Raw genomic sequence first — 23,346 nt, forward strand, 5'->3', positions numbered from 1 at the left:
TCGTGCACGGTTTCCTCCTGGAGTTATTTTGAGTTCTTTCAAATTAACACTCCATTTTCTCAACTCATTTGTTCACATTCTGGGGGCTCGATTCCTGTGTCTGCGCTAACTAAAGGAACAATGAGGGCTACAGAGTGAATGTGTGAAAAATATCAAACCAGTGATGATCTTTGCTATGTACTGCGTTGGTAATTTGGATTGAGTACATGCATATGTTGTTTTCATTTGTTATTTGTAACAGATTGCTTCATTCCCTGTTAATTTATTGGGCTTCTGCACTTTTCACTCCCCAAAACAGGATACTGTAAAATTATTCTCGTTATTGAAATGATCTTGTTTACATGCTGTGTACTGAAGTGTTTGTTGTGTTGTACAAGTTCAAGTAATTAACAGATGCACTACGTTATACTAGTATGGATGCACAGTGTGGCATTTTGCCCACTTTGCCACAGTCAAACGGACCTAAAATGCAATGAAACCTCGGGAAGCAGGTTAGTTTGGTCCATTTTGCCAGGTGCAGGTTTCATGCTGCCGCCTTTGGAAAAGAGCCACGATTGCATCATTAATTTAGATGGGAGCCCTGGTATAAATATTTTTTTTTAAAATCATGTTTTCATGCCAAGCAAACCCAAGATTTTGTTGTGTGTTTTCATATAGACCATGTTAAATTTGCTGGTCTGGTAATGGTTCTGAGGAATGTGAGTCAAAGTGAACACATTGGAAACAGCCTGTCTAGTCCAACATTTGCCAAATACAGGAGAACGAAACCCATGATATGATACATTCGACATTTTTATGGTGTTTAATACCCCAGCAGTAACTTTCAGAAGCTCAAATGTCTGGCATTACATTTGACAAATATCTAATATGTATACAACCATAAATCTGTATAAATATTCTGAAAATGGGATTTAACATGTAATCTTGAGGCTTGTGCATTGTGATGTTAAAAATTGTAATTTGGCTGCTTTGACATTTCTATTGATTTTCACATGGATACTGCTGTTTTGTTCCAAGCAGAGCTTCTTTTGATAGAGCACACAAGTGTGTGTTTATTACATTTCCTTTAATATGGCTGTGTTCTTTGTACAATTGATTTTTGCTATGACTCATTTTAGAAGAAGTTGTCCATTTTTCAAAGCATAGCTCTGAAACTTGTCATAACATATTTCTGTCTTTTTATTGGCGCCTACACATTTTGGGCCCCTTCCACCGCATCTGCCTAAGGCCCAAGGACATTAGACTGAATAACATCTTCAGCAAAGTCAACAGTCATGACCAGTTTTGAAAGATGGTTGGAAATCATTTATATTGGCATAAGTTTCTGTACCTTCAGTTAAATGCTGAAATCAGAGCACAGCAGAAAAAAACCCTCCAGTAAGGAAGAGGCCCATTATGCAAAACCCTACCACTCCTAAATAAAGTAGATAAAGTGTCTCAGTTTATGTAAATGGATCCTAAATAGCCTGAAGGGTTATCCGTTTCCAGGTTGCTGTAAGTTTGCATGAAATGAGTTGGAGTTTTAAATTTGGATTCGCAATCCCCATGTGAATACTTATACAAATGTCCAGCAATGAATAGGACCTCTCCCTCGGTCCTATTTTGTGTCCTTAGTCAGGCTGTATATGCCGTTAGACCTCTTCAAACTCCGATTACACTCAAAATATAAAGGCGGGACTGTCTTCATGGGTTTTAGCTGTGGTATTTTCTCATGGGGCTTTATGTTCAGTCAAGAAATACTGCAGATCTAATCAGTGATATTTGTCGCATGTACATTTAGGCTTCACTCTGCAAAACTCAGCATTAGATCCTCATCCTAGCACTAGCATCTAAAATAGCCTTCTACAGTTTTTCCCTCATGGCCTCTCGTAGTAATCATCATGGAACTGTTAGTACAGGTCGGAAAAGTGGGTCGGCCTCTTTGGCCCAGATCTTAGCTGATTTAGGGTCTACCTAGAAGGGAGAAATGTCTTTGTTCCAGTTGTAAAACTTTGAAAAACTTCCATGCGGTGTCCCTCAGGGATCGATTCTTGCCCCCCTTTTTATCCACTTACAAACTGCACAAATTGTCCTATTATGCAGGTGAAACTTAACGTAAAGTACTGAAGTCCTGACGTTTGTGCCTGATGTGTACTTTTCCAAAACTATACAATAAATGTTGTAATCATTAATCTGCTACAATATCTCTGGTCCCTCCAGAGCAGGACTTCCCCGGGAAAAACAGTTCTGGACTTTTCCTCCCACATACCCCCAGATTGTCATGATACCACTCCACAATTCCATTACTTGTCAAGGTAAATGTAAGGTAATAGTCTTGACACTTGAATAATCTTGACGACTATTTCAAGATATGTTTTCAAGATTCTAAACAATTTACTGTACATCTACAGTACTGACCTAAAAACATAACAGACCATCTGTAACATGTGATATTTTACATGCCAAACAGCTTCTATAAAGTTTAGTCTTTCCAGTTTTAATCATGTTTACTTGTAAGTAAACTGGAACAAATGTGTCAAAAATATAATTAAAAAAATACAGTACATTTTCTTTAAGGGATATTTTTTCAGAATTTACGCTCATTAATTTCTCCACATTTATTTAACAAAATTTTTTACTTAACCTGCTTAAATACATGAAAAATGTCAAGATGGTCTGCATTAGAGTTATACATTTGAATTAAATAATTTACATTAATAAATTCAATTAACCTACAATAAATTAACAGCATACATCCAGGACAGGATACCCGTCTTATCCTACAGTTAAAATATGACATTTCACCATATAAACCCAGCAAAACCCAAATCATCTGCGTGGAGCTTCATATTTATTCTGTTCATGAGCTTATTTTCTTAAAGGCAACAGCTCTGTGGATGCAAAGATCACTGCATGTCATACATTTTTAATGATTAACTTCCCATTAATTGTTAATGTGACTTACTGTCAGGTCAGAAAATTGCTTAAAATTTCCATCCTGACCAGATAATCCTGAGCAGAAAGGTGTGGTGAAGAGTAACGAAATGGCTGTGGAGGAATGAGTGCGTTTACCTTTTCTGTAGAACACAGCATTGAGGAAGTCTTGGGCCTGTCTCTCTAGCTGGCTGATCCGAGACTGCTCCTGTTTGAGAGCTTCGCACTCTGACAGCACCTGGCTGCCTCCACCGTTCTCTGCCCTGTGCTCCTGCACAGAAAAACACACCGAGGCAAATAGTGAGTTAAGTCCTGTTTTTAAAAAAGAAAAGAAAAAAACCTCTGTGCACCATCCCATCGTAAGTGACCTTGTCGAACTATAGATGCTCATCTTGGTTCAGGAGACGAGTTGTACATACAAGCAGAGCTCTTTATTCTTTAGCTTGAAAAATTACCAGCCTATACTGTTTCTAGTATTTAACACAGGAAAGCACAGCGTCTGAATCAGGAGGGGAATTAAAACCGTGTTGTTGTCAGCCGTGATGAGTGTGTCAGGATTAAAAATGAAATCTATTCATCGACTGCAGAATGGTCAGAATGTATCAGTCATGCTGTTAAGCAGGACAGACAGGCATGATCCCTCAATCCCAGTGTGTTTTAGAATCCATTCTAAGGTCTGTGTTAAGTCTTCGAAGAGGCAGCATGTACTGCCAACCCTTAACTTGTCGCACTGGGGTATCAGAATTCTTTTAGAGCTCTGCATGCTCAGGTGTATCACTGCATGGAGGCTTTGGTTGGTGGCTTGGTTGCTTCTTTCTTTTAATACCACCATCTTTACTATTGTTCTTTTTCTGTTTTTGCCTTTATCACAAAGCACTTTTGCAACGTCTAAGCTAGAACGTTATTTGCTGGGCTCTTCGTGGCCTTTTTCCAGTTACAGATGACCGTTTAGAGGATGTAGACAGAGGTCTTTTATTTTTTCCATAGACTTTGCTAAAAACTAAATGGGACAAAATGTAAATTTAATTTCGATGTTCCATGTGACACACTTTGTAATCTAAGTGCTTTACAAAAAAAGTTGCTTTTTTAAATCTGATGACACATGTGTGTTGAAACGTTAGTCCAGATAGAAAATACCAGTGTGCTCACGACTCTTCCTTATTTGGATATTGCATGTCGTCTGATCTGAGATGCAGCTGAATCACCTGCATTTCATTGAATGGTATGCAGAGAACACCTTTTTTAAAATTAGTATTAATTTTTCTCGTGTGCGTCAATGGCAGGACAAAAAGCCACAAATAAAATGAAAATGGGCTTTTAAGTTCTTCCCTCTTCCTCTCTCTTTAATTTAACCCCCTCAGATCTATCTTTCCACTGGCGGTTTGTATGGTTTCAGATCAATGAATCAATGGTTGCCGCCTACTGAAGCTCCTCCGGTATTTTGCAAACAAGCTAAGGGTAATAACAGTGAAACAGAGGGAGCTTTCAAGCCCTAAGATGAATAAAAGATGAAAACTCTATTGAGTAAGAGGAGGAATACAATTAAAAGCTGCTGCAAATTGTCTTATTTGTGTCATGATTTGAACACTGTGAGTGGCAAGAATAATTATTGACCAGTCCAACAGTGCTGCTAAAAAGAGCTCCTGTAACCTATAACCTTCTGCTCGCCTTTATTTAATTGATTTTTCAGAGGTAATTGATTTTTTTCCCTCTTTTTTTTTTGCTTGTGTTGAAGTCTTATCTTTAGTAACTGTGCACTGTTAGCATGATGTGTAGGTTTAACACGAGCAGGAAGGGAAACAGAGACAGATGGGGGTTGAGGGAGGGGGGAGGTGATGAAGCAGGGATGTTTTTAGGAGACAGATGGCCGACCTCTGAGGTTGGACGAGAGTCAAGTTGAAAAACAAGTGACTGCCGGGGGAAGAATGTCTCCCTCCTAACTTCCCTTCCTCTTGTGTTCCCTTGATTGCTTGTTCCAACACATCATCACGAAAATAAAGATCAGCTATATCACTATACCATCAAAGAAAAAAAAAAACTTGGAGAGGAGGAAGAACAACTACCACTTACAGGCTTCTAAAATGGAACTGTTATTCAAGGTTTCTACAATTGTTATTTGACTAGTAAGCATGACAATTAAAGATATCTACAACTACATTTTGACTGTTCAGAAATTATTCTTGGACCTCATGATGCCATTTTTATCATCTATTAGACCAACAGAAGTTCATTTTAGATGTGTGTATTTTTGACTATCCACACTGGAGCCAAAAAGCAGATCTGCTATTACACCTTGACTAGCTGGTCCTAAGTCCAATTTACATCTGTAGTTTGGCATATTTAAAAGATGCCTTATTTTTTTGGGATGTATGGAACATCTGCTTGACATGACAAGATATTACTAGTCAAAATTCTGTTAGGAGTCAAAATGCAATGCCACTTACCTGTAATGTATTGTAGGCTTTCTAATAGCAGCTTTGACTAGTCACATTACAGGTATGTTAAATGTAAATCCTCTTCAATCATCTAATGTTGAATTGGCCTGCTGTAAAAACCGCACAACAGCGAGTGGTTGTGTGTTTACTCTGGGCAACTTTGCACTTTCTGCGGCATAATTTGCCAGTCTGGTGCCAAGACCAACGTCTACAAACCAACCACCAACGTATGTGCTGCTTTCCAGGGTCAAACACTCTCCTCCTTCCCTCTAAAGTGGATTTTCAAAGCATCAAATAATCAGCACTTTGGCCAAATCCTGTTTATTGTTTAGCTGCATTTTCAGAATAGAAGAGTGGAGCAAATAGCTGGTGTAAGCTAACAACATGCCCCCCCTCCCCCTCCCCTCCCCTCCCCCCTCCCCGAGCTAGAATTCACTGCACACTTTACCATTTGTAAAATTGATGTTGTTGTGTCTGACTCATCCGGCACAGTGTGACATGCAGTAAACTTTACATGATCATTGTCATCGCACTGTTTGCAGACACCTTAAGTCAATCTCAAGTTGAGACTGTTTAGTCAACAACATAAGAGAAGCAAAAATAGTTTTGTTCAAAGATTCTCCAAAACCAAATATGAAAAGTGCGTGTTTCCATTGACTGACTTTATTGAAATTTAAGCAAGAGCATCAATAGGGGGCCTGGTGGATCATTGGGTTGGGATACAGAAGGCCGCAGGTTCAAATCCCGCCTTGGATAAAAATGGGAAGGTTGCAGCAGGAAGGGCATCCGGCGTAAAAACTCATGCCAAATCAACATGCGGAACACGTTGTGCTGTGGCGACCCCTGAAGGGACGAGCCGAAAGCCGTTGATCTTTTTGATGTGATAAGATCAATAAGTTAATTAATAGAGGCTGAGTGAGTCTCAGCTATTTGTCATTACCGCTTCCTACCTAAGATAGCATCTGTGTTTTTTCCTCTTTTTTACCAAATTCATTTGTACCCACTGGTGTTTAGATTTGCCACTATAGCGGCAGCCAAGAGCCATTACAGCCACTAAAACACTTTTGTTTTTGGGAGTCAGTGTCTGCAACACACGAATGCGTTTTCTACTGCAAAAAAGCCAGATGCAGGTTCCACAGCGTCGCTGTTTGTGCATTTGTGAAGTGTATGTGTATGATGTAGTAGTTGGTTCAATAAACTCATTGTTATTCTGCTCCGATCACCAACCTCCTCCTACTTCCACATGCATGCACCACCCACCTCCAAATCATTGTGTCGCGTTCCTTTCACAAGCTAAATTGGGGTCAAGACCATCATGGTTGAACAACACTAAGAACAAGTATGCAAGAAGAGGTGGAGAGACAAAGATGAGCTTTGAATGGAAAGCTCAGAAATGGTGACAGAAAACAAAATATCATAAATAAGCGCACACACGGAGAGGAATTAATTCATAAAAGTAAGTTCCTTAAGTGCTGCATTAAGCAGGAAGCGACATTCATCGCTAAACTTTTATTTGTTCAGAAGATTTTATGAACAATGAGCAGTATTCACACACACACACAGTGGTACTAAAAGAGATGCGTTCAGGGACAGTACACAGTGTACTGGAAACAGAGCACTATTTTACGCTGGAAAACAATAATGGATATTTGGGGGGAAACCGAATAATAATAGTAGACAAGTATCTGAAAACTGTATATCTGAGCTGAGAAAAACCAGTGTCAACACAACTGCATGTAAAGTTGAAACAACTCACACAAGGTTCTTAAAGTTAAGGCATTAAAGCCATTTAGTTCCACTTAGTCTTCTCTGAAACCGAGACAAAACACTGTGATGCCTCTCACCTTGATTTTCTCGCGTCTTAAGCAGCAGAAGAGACAGTTTTCGTCAAAGGACCAGTCACACACTTCCTTGGGCTCGCAGTCTGGATCAGAGAGAGAGACACAGAGCAAAGGGTTAAATCCTGCAAAATAAGCTCAGTATCACAACATTACATAAACATTCTCGCTGACAGCAGGAAGTATGACATGGGACCAAAGAGGAGAAGATCATCTTTTGTCAGGTTTTTTTCATAAGCTTAGCTTTCGTCCCTTGTTGCGGTTTTGTTTTTGACCTTTGCATTCACTCCGTTTAAACACAGACACAGGTCGAGTCTTAGAACCGGCTGTTAATGGGGCACAGATGAACCAACTCTTCACATCAGGTCAGACCCGAAGAGGCGACAACAACTTGAGCCATAAAATGATTCACTTTTAATTACAGTTATTAAACTACAGTGACAATCGACTTCGCGCGTCAAGTATGTTGTGTAAAAAGGGAACGACACATAATTAGCAGGAACTGAATTTGCTGCCATGTACATCTTTGCATAAAGACCACAAACACCACGACGAACGATGTTTATACGTGAATGTGTATGTATTCCTGGCTCAAAGCCTTATTTGTGATGAACTGGTTAACTCTTTCTAAGACTCTTAAGACTTTTAATTCCCTGCTGTCTCCTAGTAGTTCAGTCAGCCGCAGCTCATAAAAGCGAAATATTCCAGACTTCTGATTTTTCTCCCCACAGCTGTCCTGTTGCTTCCAGTCGGAGCCTCAGGTTAAGTGTTTCACCTGTTGTTTGTCTGGTACAGAATCATCACACACATCACTTCAAAATCTGTACTGAACTTTGGAGGCACTCTGTTGGTGTTGCAGCTGCTCTCTGTGTGTAAATGTCAAAATTAATTCAGGTTCTGTAGACCAGTGAGTGAGTTTAGATTCCAAGTGCTATTTTCTATGCTATTAGTCATTAGCAACTAGCTGTCAACCAAACATTAAATCAGCAGCTTCCCACTTTTAGCCGGTGCTGATTTCTCCACTGACTAGTTAATATGACAAATGACTCGAGCTCCGGGCAGTTTCACTGCTCTCTGTAGTCAGTGTCTGTACGCAGCCAAAGCCTCCTGTGAACTGAATGATACTACGTTTGAAAAAAAACATCAGTGAGACATCTTCACTGTACAAAATCCCATCATTCTCTGCCCCTTATTTGTCTTATTCCCAGCAATAATTTAAACTTATACACTTATTTTTAAAATAAGACCTTCAGTACCTGGACCTGAAAAAGCTCTTAGGATGTCTGATTACAGCTGCAATTAGCATGATACTCAAAAATCAATGCACTCTGCTCCACCCAGCCCTCTGTGCTCTTCTACCATCTGCTATGCTCCACCACTTTCTGCACAGCTCTTCAGATAATTGTCATTATGAAATTACAGTAAATAAAAAGCTGCAAAATTTACTACTCAAGGAGCTTGTTGGAAATATCCGATGGTTAAAGCGGCGAGAATTCCTCACAAAATAGAAGCAAATCTGGGAGATTGATGCTCAATAAGTCTACGGTCACAGGAAATGTTAACAGCACCATGCCACATTAAAATAGATCAAATTATTATTCTACATTATTATTATATTATTAAACCATATATAGTGTTTAATAGACTATAGATTTATGCATAATCATAATTTGCAACAACCTCAGCAAATACCACTGATCTTAATATTAGCTCTGTGCTTAAGGTGGATTATGATGATGCCAACTGTCAGTTCAGGTTCAGCGAGAATCAGTTCAGTTCAGTTTTGTACAGTTATGTAGGTTATATTCATCCTACAGAATGTAAATGTAATTCACCAGTATAGCACCTTCTGATCTGCCAGAGCAAAAGTGAGAGAGGAAACTGCTGCCGACTTGGTTACAGCTGAGCTGTTGCCATGGCACTATACTTCCTTTAAAATCCCTCAGTTCAGTCTGAAACCACTTTGCCGGAGAGTGACAGAAACATATAGAGAGAGAGAGAAGGACTGAGGAGAAAGAGGAGTGTGTTACAGACCAAAAAAAAAAAAAAAAAGACAGCCGAGTCAGCTCCACAGAGAGAGAACAGAGAAACACAAGAACAAAATCAATATGGTCAGAATATTCTGTGAACATACAGTATATGTCAGATCAGAACCTCCCATCTCCAAAATGTCACCTTTTCATCTGCTAAGAAAAGAATCTGTTTTGAAAGGGTTTCATGAGCCCTGAGGACAGTGGAACATTTTCATCATCCTTCACTTTATATTAATCTATTCTGCTTAATTTGCAGTGGCTTCAGAAGGTCTTCAGAGCCTTTGTGCACAGAGACAAATTGAACTGCTTTTCTTTATGTGTGTGTACGATCAGCAATTCAAACTAAACAGGACCAAATCTTTATGTATTGCAGCTTCACATTCCAGTGAGACACACACAAAAGCACAGTCTGTGCTGTCTCTCACTGTATCGAAAAGGTCAAAGGTGAGCACAGTTTTAACCCTGTGGTTGTGCCACTTACAATGTCTCTGGGAAGGTGCCAATTAGCTGCAGTCCGACTGATAAAGTGACCCCCACCCTCACAGAAGTCGGGCTTCTCTGTGTGTGTCAGAGAGAGAGTTGGTGAGCTGGAGGAAGACATTGACACTGTTTCAATCAATCTTTAAGCATTTGTGTTTCTGCTCATCAGTCAATGTGTTTACATGCACTTAATTAATGGGGTTACTGTTTCTTCAGCAGCCTGGTTTCCTCAACATCATACTGAGTATAGATTTCTGCTGCAGTTACCTGACTTCAGATGCATAACAAGGTTTCTACACAGCTTTTACAGTGCATGTGAGTTTGTGCACGATAAGGACGTAAGACAGGGAAGGTGGCACAGTAACAGGAGCATGGATTGACTAAACCTATAATGATTGTGTTGTGTGTGTGTGTGTGAGATATGAAAATGTATGAGCACATTACTGAGGACACTCTCCGTCTGTGTGTTTGTGTATCCGTGGACTTGCAGACAAATTTTGGGACATTTGACCAGTGGTGTTTACTTCAAAGGGCTGTTTTAGAATTCAGACATAACTTCTGAAGTTTTCTGATTTAATCTGTTTTTAACAATCCCCATGCAGACAACAAACCAACAATGAATTCCCTAAAATATGTAGTAAGATGGGAAAACGTAAAAAAATTAAAAATGAAACCAAACATGTGGTGCACTAGTTCTGGAGGTTAATACAATATCTGAAGTAAAACATTAAGTTTTAGGGTCGGATGCCAAGATTGACATCTTTCCAAAACTTTCGATTCAACGATTGGAGCAGAAATTAGTCTTAGGCATTAGATGTTGAACTGGCAAAGGGACAGTGGGTAAACCAGGAAAAACAGATTAAAGATTTTTTTTTCTAAAGATCTTCTTAATGACGTGGTCAGTGACGTGTGACAGTCAACAACTAATGAACACCTGACACACTATGAACGTGTGAATGACGACAGCTGCTGCAAAGGCAACAAGCGAGTGTGTTGGGGGCCCAGGGAATTGTGGTAAATGCAGGAAAACACTAATAAGTGACATGGAGGAAGATGAGGGACAATAATTCATGAGGCATTCAGTAGCTTTGGTGTGTCAACGTGTCAACACCACAAAATGGAATTTGTGTCTTCTTGTGTTTCACAAATGGAAGTTAGCTAGTTGTGTCTAGGTGCTGGTTTTAGTCTGAGCGTGCACGTGTCTCAGTCTAATGCATGAGGGAAAATAATGTAGCCTGAAATATTCTAAAAATGCCTTAAGTTGGTGGGGGAGGGGTCACATGACTTCAGGACAGCATGTCGCCCTCATTTTGTAGAGGCAGAGGCTGCATCCCAAATCTGTACCCTGCACAATGTGCACACTAGTTTAAAGCAGATTCCTTTTCTGGTTTTTTTGTGATTTTGTGAGGTTCATGGTAGCAAATAAAAGCCTGACAGGAAGTGCTGATGGTCTCAACCGGTAAAAAGCCGGTCAACACTAATACTAAATTAACATTGACATGACATAGTTGACTGACACGTGACTGACACGAGGATTAATCCCACCCTGTAGCTCCTCCCCCCCCAGAACTACACCCCTTCAAGGGCTTGTTTTCTGTTTGCATTGTGCCACCACTGAAGCCAGGCAACAGTCCATATGACTTTATGTATTCCTATATTGATCTGTGGTGAGTCCACAGGCTTTTGTAATATCTAATGAAACATGCATTTCCAACTTTTCCTGCAGGCAAATTGCGGTAACACGGGCTGTTTTTCAACTCTGACAGCAGCTTTTATCTTCCAAAATGAATTTAACCCACAGAAAGAGCCGTTGGGAAATTACTGCACAGCTTGCTGAGATTGGACTTAGCGTCTTTTACTGCGTCACCTGGCAGATCTCACAGTGCAGAGCAAATTGACAAACAGACTTCATTTGGATGAACTGACCCCTATTCTCAATCTAAACGCTTATTTTCTCCCATTAAAAAAAATCTCAAAACACACAAAATAATATGCTCCCAAAGCAATCAGTCGAATCCCCATTATTTCCCCCTTAAACGGCAGTTGCTGGTGCTGCGTTGGCTCGTGTTTGACCAATCAAGTGAGCCCTTCCTGCACACATGGCTGATCACAGATGCTGTTTTAGCAGGTGCATTTTGGTCATTTAAAAAATAAAATAAAATAAAGTTTTTCCATTTACCAGCTTATCAAAAATCAATAAGGACGACCTTCAGGAAGCACCTACATAACATTCAGCTGGTGTTTGGTGGAATTTTAACAGGCTGTTTTACAGTGAATCATGCTATGTAGACTATGTGTAAATTGGAAGGATCAGTAGATAGAGAGATTTTGCTCACTCTGTTTCTAGTACATTAGTACTGATGTGGCCGACTCAGTAAAAAAGCGATTCAGATACTGTAACAATTAATTTTTACAAAGCACAGCTAAGATGTAAAAGACAAAACGCAGTTCAGTCTTGTAAAAAGCACTGTTCAATACAATATTTTGTTTTTTTGCATCGATCAATTCATTTCAGTTATTTTCTTTGCTACCAGCCAAATTTTCCAAATAAAACTGACATTTTGTTCGTATAAATCCGTATCAAATGTGTAAGCATTCATGGGTGTGGTCGTGTGTTTGAGCACGTTTACCTTGGAAAAGAGTGATGTCTTTGAATAGTCCCGGCCCAAACAAGCCTTCCAAGATGCTTTCAAACCCTGTGAAAAGGAGATGAAGAGAGGAGATGCTATGTTAACGAATCGTGACATGTTTACTATAGTAATTATTTTGTTTTTCAAAATAAAATTCACATAATCAAAATATTATAAAGGATGTTGAAAACTCTTATTTTATCTTTGAATGGCGAGGAACATAAATGACAAAGGGGTTTTCCCACAGGGCATGTTTTGCTGATGCACAGTCCAGACGTGATGAAAAACAAAACATTCAAAGACAAAGTCGCCCAAGTCATGTGGTGAATTTAATGTGTAAATAAACATGTTTTTAGAATTGTGAAAACAACATCACACACACACACACACACACACACACTCACATGTGCATACATTTAGACAATAGCTCTATTAGGCACATACAGATAATCGGATAACATGAAAACCAGAAATTCACAAGGCTGCGCAAAAGCTTTTTGGACACACACAAACAGAAACACACTAAAATATCTACAAAGGCAGGCAGGGTGAGTGATTATTATGCATATACACATAATAGACTCACACACACACACACACCTATACAGAGAGGGTGCAGAAGCAGAAGACACACACGCACACGCACACACACACACACACACACACACGTCTTTCTTCCCAGCTCTTAAAGCAAATAAGCGCTTTACCTCTAATACAACCAAGCTAATGTCACTCACTTTATGTTAACTGTAAATACCCTCGTTCTCCTGTTGCTTAGCAACTGCATACAGAGAAACATAAATACATATTGCAATTTTCAACCTGACCCCCCCCTTCCCCCTCTCTCCCACCCCCACCTTATCCTCCAATAAATGGAAATGGAGGCCGTCAGAGAGAAATGGAGACAAAGATGTGTGCATGTGCCTTAATGTGCAAGTGTGTTTTTAGCCATGAAGGGAGAGGTTAACGCACACACACACACACACACACACACACACACACACACACACACACACACACACACACAATGCATATGTTCACATGTAGTTCAAGTGTTGTTCACTTGTCTCAGTGTAGAGGGTGAAGGTCTGAGGCCAAATACTTCACATTGCCGGAATAAACTAGTTTGATGAAGCAGAGCAAGCATGGAAATGTGTTTCTCTGTTAGAAAATCATTACGGCCAACCTCATGACAGTAGCAACACCACTTCAGCTCAGGAAGAAGGTCAAAGATGCAAGGACTGCAGCTGCGTTTTTATAGGTTTCAATGCGATAACTAGTAACACAAGACCACTGCTTAGTTATGAATACATTTTTTTTTATGTGACTGCTTATATTGCACCAATGACTGAAGGAGTTGAGACAATTTCAGTGCTAAGAGTCGTAACATATGTGATAGCTTTCATTTCCTGTCATCAACAGCAGATGAGCCAATAAGCCACCAAGTCACCAAAATGTCCTGTAAAGTTTGGAGAACTCTTCCATAAAGGCATAACTTTATATCAAGCCAGCTTTAATGTGTAGTTTGTCTTAGGAGTTTATCTATATTCACCTGATTTTACACATTGACCATCAGGTCAGGATTGTTCAAATTAACATACAGTAAACTCCGGTATTATTTGATGTTTGATGCTTCATGGTCAGTGGCTGCAGTCTCACAGCTACACACAGCTGCAGACGCATTGTATCTTTCAGGCCTGTGCTGCAGCCATATTGTGTGTTTGTGCTCAGCATTTAAACATGTGATTGAGATCATATGGCTGACTTTGCTCAATAAGACCATTCAAGTAAAACACTGAATATGGATGTAAGATAGAAGACGGCTCTTTAACCTCATACTAACTACGAGGTCTTTATTACATTACATCAATGCTGAGGTTCATTGTCTTTTACATTTGTCACGTTTGTTCACTTTTTCAGAGAAAATGTATCCTGTAAATTCAACAAAGCTGTCATGTGGTGATGATATGATGGCACACACACACACACACACACACACACAAATGCACAGAGAGAGAGAACTCAAACGGGCAACTGGGCTAAAAATTTTTTGGGTGATTTTTTTTTGGCAACTTTTAGAGCTATATTGGGAAAAATTTGGTCAAAAAACAATTTTCCTCTGTGAAAAGGATTGTTGGTATGTTTATACCATTACTTCAATCTATTATAATAATCGTTTTCCCTCTTTACTAAAATTACAAGAACTGCATACAGTGGAAAACACCCCCCACCCCACACACAAACACAGTCACATAACAAAGTTCACTTAAACCTGCACATACAAAATTCATGTGGCCAGCAAAGGATGCTTTGATAACAAAAACACTAAAGCTTCAAAGAATTTTCAAAAGCTTCAATTTTTCCCTCCTTTCCAGCTGCTAATATGCACAGAAAACTCTGCTCTCCTTTCAAGTCAAGCATGGGGGAAGGGAGGGGGATTGTTAGTGTTGCAGTGCTGCATCCTGAGAGAAAGCCAAAGTTACACAGACCCCGTGCTATTTGGGACGGGATGGAGCATCCTCACTGTTAAAAGAAAAAAAAGGACAGTATAGGTCACAAATTCACTTCCAACTGCAGCCAGTGCACAGTAGAGGACGCACGGCCGGAGCTACAACAAGACAGATGAGAATCAAGGATGAGATTGGACAAATAAGATTAGGGGATGTGATTGGTTAGATGAGATAACAGCGACCGAGTCTCCTGAGGCGCAAGCAAAAAAGCTCCAGAAATGTAGGTCAGTTAGTGAACACACAGAGCCCATTCACACATGACATGGTAAGGAGAGAAACCACACGCACACACACACACACACACACACACACACACACACACACAGTGGCATCTGGGATTCTGTAAATGAAACATAAAGCTGCTCCAAATTCCTGAAACTCCACTGTGTCGTTTTGTTTGCTTTTATGGAAGGAATCCACCTTTTTGAGGAAGTAAAATCACAAACATAAATGCAGTCACTTCTGTATATACACCACACTGATTTCATAATGTTAAACACAACAGGAGTTAGTTTCTTAGTAACTCAGTGCTGCGAAACGTGCAGTTTTCATTAAGTGTAGACGTTAAAACAAGACTTCTGTGCTGTCAATTGTGAATGAGTGCCAGATGTTTCATGCAGACATTTCAATGGCCAAAACACCCGAAACACCAACAGCCAGGGGAAACATAGGGGAACACGAAGGCAAAGACCTGTGAGAGGACGTAGGACTGACAGCGGTTGCTGGGTAGCAAAGATGCAATACATTTATTGTAAAGAAGAACTGGCCTGACACATTTATCAGTCAGGTCTTTGTAGAAATCAATCGAAGGGAGAGATTTATGCGCCTCAGTGCAGACATGCCAGCAGGGTAATCCAGGAACTACAACATCGAAACACATACCCATTGAGGGTACGCCTGTCGTATCAAAGCGCTGACCTGCACACGTACAATCAAGTGCAGAAACAGCATCTCTCACATTTCCAGCAGCCGTGGAAGAGGAAGTCGACAGAGAGGCAGAGCAATGAATCTGAGAGGAGGAGACAGGAAGGAGAAGTAAGGAAACCAGCAGGTTGACGAGGAAACAGCCTCTCCTGCCTTCTTCTGGCCACTGGACCTAAGCTAAATATAGTGCTGCATGAGCATTAATAATTTAGCATGACCAAAGCCTTTGGAACAGGAACAATCAATACCTAATTAACCCTAACAGAGGTCTGGGTTCAAGGCAAGAGGAGGTGAGACCACATGTAAGGTAGACATGGGGAGGATCAACAAGCCAACTAAAGCCAACACCTCAGACCCGACGCCGTTTGTGGTCGATGCATTAAAGTCTTTATTCTTGACACCTTGACAAGACCAGGTATAAATTTCTTACCGGGGGTCATCTCCAAAAGCACAGGGGTTACCAGTGGTGTGAATCGGTACGAGGGGAATTTAGATGCAATGAATGCTGCAACCAAAAGCTCGATAAGAGGATGTTGCAGCGGATTATTACTTTGGCTGGAGGCCATCAGTGGCAGGTTATAAAAACAGACTGTACAGATGCATGAATATGATTGGCTGGAGAAGTCCGGTGTATGATTTACTGTGGATACAACCATTTTTTAAAATTTCGGCTCAACAAATTTCCCGACTCGCCATCAACAAGGACCATGCTGTCTGTGTTGTTATTTTTGTTTGCTAGCAACATATCCCGATAACCATCTTAATCTAATTTTGCGCAAATTAAAATTGTGGACCAAGGATTGAGCGATTCGTTCATGATGTGGTTTAGGAGATCGTTTTGAGGATTTCTCTTGATGCTCTTTTACTACAGACTACTACACTTACATTAATGTAATAGTTCTGCCACAAATCTCCGTGTAACTATGCAGATTCAGATCAGAAAGCAGATCAATTATTTTTGTTGTGGTTCTTAAAACATTTTTTGAATCCGTTTGCTGAGGATTCCTGTAAATTGAAAAATGACTAGATATAAGTCAACAGTATAGTAACTGTCATAACATATTTAATTAGTTTCTTGTGCCTGAAGGAAAGGCAGCATCAGAGGCCGTAATGAATTTCTTTCTCTCTTTATCTTTATTTACCTAAGTTCACGGCAAATAAAGAGGCAGGACTCATAAAAGCTATATTCATAACGACACCATCTTGTGATGCGTGTCGTTGGCCCAGGTTCACATCCTTCCCGTGTGAAAAGTTGTTTAAATGTATGAATGCTGAAACACAGAGACCCCGCGAACAAAGACAGAGCAGTGATTCACAAACATCACAGCAGAGGAAAGATCAACTAAATCCTCTTTTCTCTCTGCAGGAAACAAACTTCAGTGAAAGTGTTTCTCAACTGGGTTTGCGTCTTAGTGAGAATAAAATGAAATGTAAAAGGTTGTTTACCAACAGCCACAACCACCACCGACAAGGAGCTGGAGATAATACTTGAGATCTGGTGACTGCGGAGGCCATTTGTGTACAGTGAACCCATGGTCGTATTTAAGAAAGCAGTTTCAAATGATCTATGATATGATGAGTTATCCTGCTGGAAGTAGCCATCAGAAGATGGGATCACTGTGGTCATAGCGGGTTGGACGTGGTCAGCAACAAAACTCAGGCAGACTGTGACATTTAAAGTTTGGGCCCCGAAGTGAGCCAAGAAAATATCCCCCACACTACTACGACACCAATCTGAGTCATCGGCACAGAGCTGGATGCATCCATGCTGCCTTCTGAATGTCGCAGCGAGGTGAAACTCATCAGACCAGGCAACATTTTGTCCGATTTTGTTGAGCTCTTGTGATTTCAAGCTTTACTTTCCTGTTCTTGGCTGACACGAGTGGCACATGGCACATCTGCTGTTGCTGTAGCCCATCTACCGGCTTCAACCAGTCCGGCCATTCTGGCCTGTAGAAATACTGCTCACTGGCTGTTTCTCAGCCAGACTCTATAAAAACTGTCTAAAATGAACATTCAGAGTCACCTAAACAAGCTTTCTTCCTTATTCTGATGAACTTTGAACTTCAGCAGATTGTTACAACTATGTCTACCTGCCTAAATGCATTGAGTTCCTGCCATGTGATTGGCATCAACAAGCAGTTGAAGAGGTGAACCTAATAAAGAGGCAGTTGAGTGTGTGTTTGTACAATATGTTTGTGCGTGTTTAAACGTGTGTGTCCTGGCGAATTAGGAGGTAAATAAATAAAGCAAATATTTGCATCATTGGCCGTGACAACACAAGGGACGTAAACACGAGCACATGTACAGAAAAGCAAAAATACACACAACCTAAATGTTGTGTGTCGATTCAATCAGACGGCTCCTCTGGAAAGCAAGTCCCTAATCTTATCTCTTTCTCTGAAGTATCCGGTGATGAGCTCAAAGGAGGCTGATGTGCAGTGGCAGCTATTTCTGTGACTAACACACCAGTAGTGCGCACACACACACACACACACACACACACGCGCTTGTTAACACAGTAAAAGCAATCAAAATTGGATGGTGCCACATGAGAAAGTCAGTCAACCGGAGAATATACACCATCACAAAACGAGAATTAGGAGATTTGACATCATATTGCCCCATAGTGGAGCCGGTCACACTCGGAGAAAAGATGGAGCACAGCCACAAACTGCTCGTGTCCAACCAATCACTTTGCATATCGCTGCACAAAGCGTGTAGAGCAGGCTGATGCTGAAGATGCAAACGCCCTGGTCAAAACAATGTTGGGTCCTCATTTCGACGCAATGGACGGACCGTAGCCATGGAAACAACCTCAGAGCAACAACAGAGACGTGAGTTCAGGCAGTTTTCTTCATTTATGAGAAATTTTTCACAACTTTACACTCCACAATCACACTGCATTCTGGGTAGAAACCCTGTCAAAGGTTAATAACTACTGAATAAGGTTGGTAAGGACACAGCTTTTCACTTTACAAATTTGCTTTGCTTTGCTTTGTAGAGGGGCTGGAGCCCCCCCAACAGCCCTGCTTCCCGCTGCCCTGGCTCAGGCCTGAGCTTGGGTGCGGTGCTGCTCTAAATCTGTGCTCCCTTTTCTGTTCCCTTTGCTCATTTCTGCAGCCAAGTAGACGTCACAGCGGGAGGAAAGGAAAAAAAAAAAAAAGAATCAGTCCAATTACTCCTCTAATTATCTAATTATTTCATTATGTGGTAGAGAGCAGGAAGGAGGATGAAAATGGCCTCTGTGTTTCCTTTCGCCCTCGGTTCTTTGCTCCTGGTGCCGGCACCTGGAAATATTTCAAAGTATTACCTTTCTGCCCAGGCCCTCTGCTATGGATTCGGGGCTTCCTGCTTGGATTTTACTGCAATTTGATCCCCCCCACCGCCACCCCCACCCTATTCCACCCCCACCTAATTTGTTTTTTTGTGTGTTCTGTCTTTCTCTCAGCACCCAGTTAGAAGAACAAAGCGAGAAAGGAAGGAGGTGCAGGCGTATGATGGTGCTAACGAGAAACAAATTGAAAACAATGAAAAGAGAGTTGGAGATGGTGTGTGTGTGTGTGTGTGCACGCAAATTAATGTGTGTTAATTAGATTAGTTTGGGGGAATAGTACGTAGTTTACAAGGTATTAGTATTCATCGTACTTCTTCAAATGAAGTTGGTTGCTGAGTGATGTTTTGCAGAAAACGAAGTGATGAACTGTATTTGAAGAAATAAATAGATGAATGTTCCAAGTTAAAAATAAACCGGAATAAAACACAAACACCTGGTTAAGACATGAATAAATTCAGCTTTATAATTTTTCAACTATTTTGAGGCACAGCGAGGTCCATAACATTTATTTAAAGAGACAGGAAATCTGATGTGAAATCTCTAAATCTCTAAACAGGATGACAAGCTGTTGTCCAACAAACAAGCTGCAGCGACAGAGTCATGTGACGTTTGTTTCCGAGCCAAGATTCACATCAGTTAAGCCTGGGATTGGGCGACACAGGTCACAAAAGCCAATCCAACGCTTTGAACGTGACACGAGGGTTTGGTGAAATAGCGTCACCTGGGGCTAAAGACATATCAACAATATTTCAGACTTAAATATTGGACGATGCAGAAATATGTAAAAGAGAGGTGAGCTGTTGTCAACACGAGAGAAAAGCACTGGCAGCATCGGTGCAGTTGCATTGTTTAGCAGAGGGCAAAGCCCTGTGTACCACATAAAGCCTAATTCTCACTCATGCACTCAGGTCAAACCATTCAGTCACATCTCTGTTTTTCTAGTGGGTTTTCAAGACCTTGCTAATTGTTAAAAAACATAATTGTTCAAAGCCCAGAATGATGTGAAAGTGTGAAGGATGATTAAAGTGGGTCAATGTTTTGGTCGTGTTTACTGGAGAAGGAAGCGTATCGACACAGTTAAAACATTAAATAATCCTGGAAACCTGCCCTGCACAGCCTCAGACTTTTATCCTCTATTAAAGCACATCATCTTTCATTTTTATTCATTGCTGAAGTATGTTCAGACCTTTGATCTGACTGTTCACGTCAAAAAGTCGCATCCTTCTCACCTGCCACGCGAAAAAGTCAAGTGTCTCTTGTTTCTATGGCCAACACATGTTCGGCGCCACATAACTGGCTTCCATTAAGCTACGAGGTCACAAGACAAAAGGATTTGGACTAAAAAGAAAAAAACGAATGAAAAAGAAACTAATGAAAAGAAATGAAACAAATTGCAGACAGTTTTGTGAGAACTGGGGAGCAATTTACTTGCTCATCGACCTCTTTGAATTCTTTCCAAACAAAAAACAAAATTGTTCACAGCATGAATATAAAAAGATTCTAAAATGCTCCCACCCCCACCACCCTCCCCCTCCCCCAACATGCACTCAAGACTCTCTTTTTTCTAAAGAGCGGTAACCTGCAATTTACCGGAAACAGAAGCCTTTCAGGTTGGAGGTGGTGACACGCGGACACAGCTCCGGCCTTGAATCCTTATCCTGTTTGTGGCTGCCACTCTCACCTCGCACTAATGGACCCCAGATCACCAACTACCCCTTCACTGATGAAGATTAGTCTCCGAGAGGTAATTGTTTACTTGGGGCAGCACAGCCTTCAATCCATCCTTGCATTCAGGGGCATTTCCTGAAGGGTCAAATCACTGACATTACAAAAACAACAGATTGGCTCACTTATGACTAATAAGTGCATTTATGCACAATGACCATTTACATAATTACTGAGGACCTGTTAAGTGCAAAATAAAGAATGTGTTGCTACTATTTTTCAACCGCAGCTGCTCAATTCATGGAGCCAACGATGATGATGTCTGCTTGGCCACATTTTAGATTATTGTCCTCCGGTAGAATTATGTTATTAATATGACCAACCAATTTCATTGCCCTCTTCTTAGTGCCACTTTGACTGAAAGCTGGTTCCAAACCAGCCTCGGAAACAAGCCACAAAGCCACAAAGAGCGAACCACGGCGGTGTTTTAGCCTCCGAGCAGGTGAGGACATTGTTTAGGGCTGTGGATTCCAGTTCCTCACCGCAGGATCCTGGCACTGGCACGTGTCAAAGTTTCAGCACTGAAAGAAAGACTGCAGGAAAGTTCTGTGGCGGTGGCAAGAGAGTCAACAAGCACATGCTGAATCTCCTCGTTAGCAACAAATAGCTGTGAAACTTGAGCTTTTGTCCTCTTCATTATCTACTAACACAGGGCCTCTGAGCCCAGTCTTCAGCTGGTAATTACTATCAAGCTCTTTGCAAAAGGGAGGTGGGGATTTGATGATCTAAATTAGCATTTTTTCCGAGAGAGTGAGGCATAATGGGTAAAAAGGAAGAAACTCCACACACACACCAACGAGTGAGCCCTTCTTCTATCAAATGAGAAACATCTGGGCTCAAATGAAAAGCTAACAACATCTAATGTTGGCCGACCGCGTCCTCCAGCATTCGCGTCTTGGACATCACAAAGTGGCCAATCAGCAGTGAAGCTGCATTACAGCGATCAGGAACCAGAACAAGAGACAATACAAAAGGTATCACATGATATGTCCGTCACGTGACCGATGACATGTCAGTCACGTGATGGACATATCATCCTGCACCTGCAAGGTCACAGGTTTGAGCTGCTCTCGGTTTCCTGCTTTCAGTTCGGCTTTTCTGACTGCGAGGTTGCAGTGTTACTAAAACACTGCAACGATTGCTATTGTCAATAGGAACGTGAAAAAAATTAAAAGTAAAAAATCTACTCTAAGTAAGTGAAGTGCACCATCACACAGACGTACACGCACAGGCAGAAAATCCAATTTGAGCAGGCAGGGCCTCGGCCACCTAACGCACCGCGGGGGGCTTTTCAGCTCTAACAGCCTCAATCCTCCACCTCCAGCCCGTGTCCAAACTCAGCGGAGGTGTAGGGTGGGCGTTTAATGCCAGTGATTAAAGCTGAAGGTGAGGTTCGAGGTTCTCCGCCAAGCACCCGATACGTGCGCGTGGTTTTTGTTGCAGAGTGGAGCTGAGTGCACCGGTGTGAGGCCTCCGCTGTGATCGTATTTAATGCCTTACCCGGGGGGAGTCTGTTTTTCAGCCGGCCTAAACATTTTAAAGAATTTTATTTGACATTTCAGCTTGTTCACGGCAAAGTGAAGTGGGAGAATGAATGAGACAGGTAGAGACGCCAACTTGGCTTTGAGACTCCTGAACAAACAACTTCAATAAGTTTTAAGACAACTATTCTGTATCGGAGGGGCTGCAACTCAGCTGGAAGAGCAGGATGAGAGTGTATTATTGAGTCTCTGATAAGTCTGAGGTCCTCGTGGGCCGGAACCCTTCAAGTTTCTGTTTAGATTAAATGACCACGAGATGAAAAACTACTCTAAAATCTTCTGAAACCGTCCAAAAGAGGCAAAGTAACCAATAACGGGCTCAAAACGACAAAAGTGGCCACCTGTCATCAGATACACACTGAAACGTGTCTTTCGATGCTCGTCCATTTTTTAATTCTCACACACAAAAAAAACACACCTGCATTAACCCCTTAACACAACCTAATTCCTAACCTTTAATAAGTGTGGCACCAATCAAACACACAATATCCTCGGGCCGTTTGTTTTGGTGACACAGAAGAGTAAAGACGGCTCGAAAAAACCAAACCAGGAGCTGAATGTTTTCCTCTTGGTGTTGGAGAGTTTGTTCCAACACCAGATTTCTGTTGGTTTAAAGGTTGACTGTGGACTAAACCTCTTGCTCTTCTTCCCCCCGTCTCCTCTCCTCTCGACCTGCTGGGACACGTGGGTACATTCCTCACGAGATTTAAATGTTGGATGAGACAAAAAGAAAGCAAGAGGCCACACACACACACACACACACACACACACACACACACACACACACACGGAGCTTATGTGATCATTATGGTGCTATATTTGCTGAGTGTGTGTGAGGGTTTAAGAGAGAAAACCATACAAAGGGAGGATGGATGGAACGTGACCTTCAGCTCGGGACACTGCAGCCTTCTGAACACAGTAAATAACAAAAGAGGAGTAAGACACACTCACATTCCTTTTTGCTTCCATTTGCTCAGATT

The 23,346-nt window shown here is 41.2% G+C and overlaps 1 protein-coding gene across 4 annotated transcripts in view; it reads right to left on the minus strand.

The window, feature by feature from the left end:
• The window catches only part of lcor (ligand dependent nuclear receptor corepressor), a 69,306-nt gene that overhangs the window by 20,700 nt on the left and 25,260 nt on the right, over positions 1 to 23,346 (minus strand). For 2 of the 4 annotated variants that reach the window (XM_067498060.1, XM_067498057.1), the window contains exons 2-4: positions 12,330 to 12,395; positions 7,193 to 7,272; positions 3,052 to 3,184 (exon numbers count right to left, since the gene is read on the minus strand). In XM_067498060.1, the coding sequence (XP_067354161.1) occupies positions 3,052 to 3,184; positions 7,193 to 7,272; positions 12,330 to 12,395 (279 nt within the window). Of the gene's footprint in view, positions 1 to 3,051; positions 3,185 to 7,192; positions 7,273 to 9,700; positions 9,807 to 12,329; positions 12,396 to 15,721; positions 15,845 to 23,346 lie in introns of those variants that run through there. The other 2 variants (XM_067498059.1, XM_067498058.1) reach the window with 2 other exon arrangements.

This window comes from Channa argus, chromosome 3 (genome assembly GCF_033026475.1).
Source record: "Channa argus isolate prfri chromosome 3, Channa argus male v1.0, whole genome shotgun sequence".
Classification (NCBI taxonomy): Eukaryota; Metazoa; Chordata; class Actinopteri; order Anabantiformes; family Channidae; genus Channa; species Channa argus.